General features: G+C 48.8%; 1 protein-coding gene across 1 annotated transcript in view; it reads right to left on the reverse strand.

Annotated features, from left to right (window-relative positions):
• TMEM178A (transmembrane protein 178A) overlaps window positions 1-5,923 on the reverse strand; it is a 416,467-nt gene extending 410,544 nt beyond the window's left edge. Inside the window, exon 1 of the mRNA XM_078649057.1 lies at window positions 5,256-5,923. Within this exon, the coding sequence (XP_078505183.1) occupies window positions 5,256-5,688 (433 nt within the window). The 5' untranslated portion in view covers window positions 5,689-5,923. The remainder of the gene's footprint in view (window positions 1-5,255) is intronic.
• Window positions 5,924-6,294: the final 371 nt, after the last annotated feature.

A 6,294-nucleotide genomic window follows, 5' to 3' on the forward strand; every position in this document is an offset into this window, starting at 1 on the left:
TACCCGCTGTACCACTTCCACAAAGCCACAGTGCTATTCCTCTCCCTCAGAAAGACCCCTTATTAATCCCTCCCATCTCCCTCTCCCTTTAGCTACTTTCATATTCCTCCTTCCATTCTGTCATCTTTTGTTATCGGACCCACCACATCCACCTTATTCACAGTGGCACCTCCAACTTTTTACACCCCCCGCCCCTCTCCCTTCTCTCCTTATGTAAAGGAAGCTGAGTTGACCTGCTGGAATTACAAAATAGGATTATGGGGGTCAAGCATAGATCCCTGTAGAGGAAGCAGTGAAAGGGTGTGGAGTTACGGTCAGAGCTTCCGATTTTGAAGCTGGCGAACCAGGTTCAGTCTTGGCAACGGCCCAACATCCTGTGGTTCTGGGCAAATTACTTAATCTCCTTGTGCCTACCAACAATGAATGTGTCCTTGTCAAACATAACTGGTGCTCATGTAAAGCGCTCCAATACCTTCGGGTCGAGTTCTTGCTATATAAAACTGCAACAAAAAAAATCGTCCACTGAGCCACAAGATCCGGCACCCAGTCGCTACTTCTTCCATAACCCCGCCCCCTCATCCATTCCCAAAAGCTTCTCTTCCCTGCTACCAGCTTCACCCACCTGAGATTCTCTCCAATCCATTGCTAGGTCTGGTCCATGGCAGCCCCCAACGCAGTTTTCCAATTAAAACCCTGTCTGGGCATTTCAGGCGGGAGCTTCCACTAAACCCAGCAGACAGTTCAAAAGATAAACATAAGCTGCAGAGAAACCTTTAATGAAATGCAACCGAAGGGCCGCGGTTTACCAGCAGCAAAGCTTGGATTTGGAATAACCGCTTCCAGCCAAAAAACGCAGACGTGTAATTTGTAAAACTGATTATGATGGGGAGTGGGCGAAGGCACAGGGGAGGGCTTTTGTTGTGCACAGAACACACACACCGAGGTGTGGATTTCAGGAAAATTAGACTTACTTTAATCACGTCCTTTCTTCTCTCTGACCTGCTTGACATAATCCACTAAAGAAAGAATGCCACTCTGCGTCGGTTAGTAAAGGAACGCACATTGTTTTTCAAAATTTAGAAGAAAATTAAAACTTTATTTTACTTTTTTATAGTGTACACGGATCTAAAACCATAAAACTCCATTATAATTTAAAACTCAACTAAAAAAATATTTTTAAAATATATCAATGTATTTTAGATGTGTTATTTGACAAATTAATTACATGGTGAATACTTAATATATTGAACTTCTGGATGCGGTGACTACCCCATCTAAGTACAGATCATATACGTAACGTAATCTAGTCTAGCGCATCTATGACCAGGGATTACTTCATTAGGCGTGAAGGGCATCAACAAAACACGTGTATTTTGAATGAGTGCCGCAATTGTTTTAAGGAGACAATTCTTTATGTTTAGTATTCTGGTGTTGCCGCGGGCCTACACAAAATACATGCATGTGTGCGACATACCAGAAACGATCGTCCTACATAAACTCACTCTGCACGCTGCATCTCAGCTGCTGACAGACGTGAAATGAACTCACACACTCACTTGGAATTCCCGTGACGCCCCATTGAAACACGCCTGCAAACAGTCCGACTGGGATGACAGTTAAGAGAATCGTTCCGCTTCACGTTGACATATATATAAACGGTCCGTTACTTAACATCGTGTGATCTTGGGCAAAACACTTCATCTCCATGTGCATCGGAATCCGTATTTGCCTAACTGAGGACGCCTTAGAAATTATACAAATGGGCATTTAAACAGGCCAACATGAAAATACACTTTCGAGGGGCAGGATCTGGAAAAAAAATGCATCCGTTTTATAAAATGCGGAAAATCCCAATTGACACTATTTAAAAAACAAACAAAAAAAAAAAAAAACAGGCACTTTGAATCGCTGGAAAATGAGACTGTATTTTTAAAAAAAAACTAGTTCAGATGATAGCCAATCAGCAATATACATTTTATTACAGAGATTATGATTTCGTAACGATATTTCGTGTTTTATAATACATTTTCTATTATTGTATTTACAGGGAAAGCAACAACCAGGGCTAATTGAGAAACGTCATGGCAGATGAGCACCGAGGGGTGTGACTGGCAGTGGGTCTGAATACTTGAATACTTAAAATCAGGCGCCCCTTATTGCTCCTGCCTCATCACATATAAAGCATAGTCTGCCCCTTAGGTTGCATTTTTTACATGGGAAACTACTGTTACTGCCCTGTCTACAAGCCTAGTGTTCTCCACCTGCGCTCGCGCGCAGGCATAGCGCAGTGTTAAATTCAAGGTTAATCTTCTACACTGCACGCGGACACCGCCTATTCCCATCCATACTCCTTAATCAACACCTGTAACGAGTTGCTGACCTGGAACACGCACTGGTATTTACTTGGAGATGACAACGTAACACGTCTTATGTTGCTCAAGGTAGCTATGAATCCATTATTTTACACGCTCCGCTGGTTCCGCCACGAGGCTTGGTAGATTGTGTACCTGTCAAGAGTTAGTCCCCATTCATCCTGCTCGTTGTTATGACGCCCACAGCCTCTGCTGTATCCCTGCGTGTATCGCCCACCGAGTGGTCGCGTGCGGGCCGTCTCCGTGTGGTCAGTTCATACCTTTATGCCCCTCTGAGCTTTATCTCTTGCACACACACAGGCAGTACCTCCTGATACTCCCTTCACTGCTCTGGGCAGGTGCTGTGACCTGCTCTATACTCCTTGTGTACCCAACTGCGGTGTAAGAGCCCTGCTCCTGCCCCCATAATGCCCTGGTTGTACATACTGGCTGATAACCCCGTTTGTACAACCCACTGGGTGTTCTTTGTTAAATAACCACTGGTAGTCCCCAGGGTCGGGCTGGGAAGGTGGCAATGGGCCCGTGATTCAGGGTCATCTGTGAACCGTTTGTTTAGGGCCTCTGTAAACCGGTCCACATAGACTTACTGTCTTCCCACGCCCTCACCACACCACTGTAAGGTGTCACCTGTATCAAGGGCCCCCGTCATGGTGTAAAACTGAGGCATGGGGCCAGAGGTTGTTCTCCTCCTTGGGGCATTCTCGGTTTTACGCTGCCTCCTGTGCAGAGTCTCTCCCACTGGGTGGGGGGGGGGGGGGGGCTTTTGTAACATGTGGTTGGTATAATGCATAATGATTCATACTCCCCATTGATTCAATGTCCCCTGCTTCTCATCAAGTGTGTGAGGTCATTGGAATGTTGATGAGTCAGTTGATGTGAGTGGGCTGGGCAGCAAGGATGCTGCTCCTGGTGAGGCTCTTACCATCTTATTTATAACCTGCAACAAAGACATCTTATTCAATTAACCTATTATACCCTTTGTGACTGGCTATCTGGATTTCTACTTGCAAAAAGGTATCCTGGTTTACAACAGGGCCATTCTCAGCTAAACCCCCCTGGAGGAGCAGCTGTGCTTTTCTGACCCCCCTCCCCTTCCAGTTCATAACCTGAGGCTATAATGGGATGGGGAGGGATGAGTAAATGAAGTGGAATGTTTAGGGGCCAGGGGTTGTCACCTCGGCCCAGGTGTCTTTTGGTCTTGGTGGGGAGGTAGAATTACAAACAGTACTAACCATTTTAACTGAAAGAATTTTATATGAATTGCAATTTAGTATTCTTTTAATAATGTGTTATTGTTATTATAGTGTACATTACTTCGTTGAGCAAGACAAGAAGTAGAATTGATGTCTTGGGTCTACAACAGTGCTTTTAGCTTCTTCCTTGTTTGAAGTAAATTGGTAATATATGAACTCTTCATCAATTAAATAAGGCATTGTAAATTGTGTATTGCGCAAGCACTTTAAGGTAACCAGTTATGATGCTAATAATCCCCCTATTGACTGATACAAGCACTTTAAACAAACACACATATTATCGTTTGAATAGTCGATCTGAGAGGTAGAGCAAGAGCGAAACATAGCTGGGTATTGTAAATTGAGTGTATGCACTGCAAATGCAATTAATTGCAGGTCGTGATTTCAGGATTGATTGCAATATAGATTTTCGCAGGCTACATTATGTATTTAGTATTCAATGCTACATGATGTTTGTATATTGTTTTATTTATTTTTAATATAAATGAAATGTAGATCCTGTTTAAATGCTTTTATGGTCACATTGACCGAAATAAAGTTTTACAAAAGTAAAGTAACTAACCATTAGGGAACGTGGGCACTTTTTTGGGGGGAGTACCCATGTCTAATTGTGATGCCATCCGACCATGGTAATTCCCAGACGACAGTCTCTTCTAATACCCACGCACAATCACTTGGCTCGAGTCCTGCGTTATAATGCCTCACATGTTATTCCCAGACAGTGGCACATTATCTCATAACAACATAAGCCCGGTTACCGGCTGTGCGTGCCCATGGTGCAATAACGCAGATATGTAATTTGTTTTTGTTAGCGTTGTTCACGCGCGCAATGCCCAATGGTTTGATAACTCTGGTGCGTGCCATGGTCTAACAGAAAACCACGAGCCATGCTTATATACACATACTGTTGTCAAAGGTTTACTTCGTTGGGTCCAGTCAAAGAGAGGCCAGTATGTGCCTGTTAAGGTGCAGGAAAGGAAGGGCCCTGCAGGAAGAGGGAGTGCAACCTTTCAAGCCCCCCCCCCCTCCCAATTCAGCCTATGGCCAATGAATATCTCAGAGATATGGGCGACTCGGCGGCTCCAGGGGCCCATCAATTTACGTTGCGCCACTGTGAAGGTACACGCGCCACTGTGAAGGTACACGCTCCACTGTGAAGGTACATGCTCCACTGTGAAGGTACATGCGCCACTGTGAAGGTACATGAGCCACTGTGAAGGTACATGCGCCACTGTGAAGGTACATGCGCCACTGTGAAGGTACATGCGCCACTGTGAAGGTACATTCACACCCAAGGCTGTGGCCTGAACTAATACCAGAGTTGTGCCAGCTGGCTCTGCTTAAAATCACAAACTGTATACCCAGTGGAATGATATCAAGGTTTGTCCCCATTTCCACGTGGAACTACTCCCACCATGCTATACCCACGTTGTGCCAGGTGGATGGCCACGCTGCGCCCAATGTTGTGCAGAAGCATCACCACCCCTGGACTGCAGTGTCAATGGGCCGTGAATTGGACCCCCCCACCCCCTTGGGTCTCTCCCCCAATGTGTGCCCCAGTACGCACGCTGTGCCATCTTCTGGTGGCAGGCCAGTGCCCAGCATGCCGCCCCTCCGGCGCCCTCCTTACCCTTGCCGATGAGGCCGTCGATGTCCGGGTCGACGCCGGTGCGGTAGCACTTCCTCCAGAGCCCGGCGTGGGTGGAGAAGAGCGGGCGGCCGCAGTGCGGGGCCTCCAGCACGCCCAGCCCCAGCATGGCCCGCCAGTCCTCCAGCAGCTCGTCGGGCTCGCGCACGCCGCCGGCCGGCGCCGGGGACAGGAAGCCCAGGCGGCCGGGCGGGGGGCCGCGCAGCTGGTACAGCGGCATGACCCGCTGCCGCTGCTCCGGGGGCGCCTCCGCCGCGCCCCGGCCCCCCGGCTGCTGGTGGCCGTCGCAGATCTCGCGGTGCCGCCGGGTGTCCGTCTGGTACCAGTGGTCGCTGAAGATGGCGGTGACGAGCAGCGCCAGGGAGAGCAGGCCGAGCGCCAGGCTCAGCGCCGTGACGCGCCCCCGGGGCTGCATGGTCGGGGCCTTGGGCGCATCACCCGGCGGCCGAGGCTGGACGGGGAGCAGCGATCAGTGCGGCCCCCTCCGCCCTGCGCTGGCCTCCTGCGGCATGGTGGAGGCAGGGCTCCAGCTCGCACGCTCAGCGGATCCCTGTCACTGGCAGCATCTGAACGCTGCGCTCCCAGGGTGCCTTCCACCTCTCCGTCGAGTATCTCTTGTGTCTGGCTGTCTGTGCTTCTCCGTCCGCTGCTCTCTCCGCATCTCTCCGCCTCCCGTTGCTCTTTTCTTCCCACCCTTTCCTCTCACCCTCTCCCTTTATTCTCTCGCTTCCGCTTCCACTGTCTCTCTTCCCCTTGCTCTCTCTCGTATGCTCTACTTTCTCTCCACCTGCCCTTCTCTGAACACTTACTCTGTAGGTTGCCCTATTCGCCCCCCCCCGTCTTTTGTATCTGTCTCGAACACGTACTCCATCACTTTTTCCTCTACCTCGGTGGTGGGTCAACCATACATGCCAACCTTTCTGATTCAGGACTACTGTTTTTATTAAGGCTAGGATCTCGCCTCCCGATTCCTGCGTGTAAAAAAAACAGTTCTACCATGGCCTTCAGCCGTCAGGGACTG

Source organism: Lissotriton helveticus, chromosome 6, assembly GCF_964261635.1.
Source record: "Lissotriton helveticus chromosome 6, aLisHel1.1, whole genome shotgun sequence".
NCBI classification, from domain to species: Eukaryota; Metazoa; Chordata; class Amphibia; order Caudata; family Salamandridae; genus Lissotriton; species Lissotriton helveticus.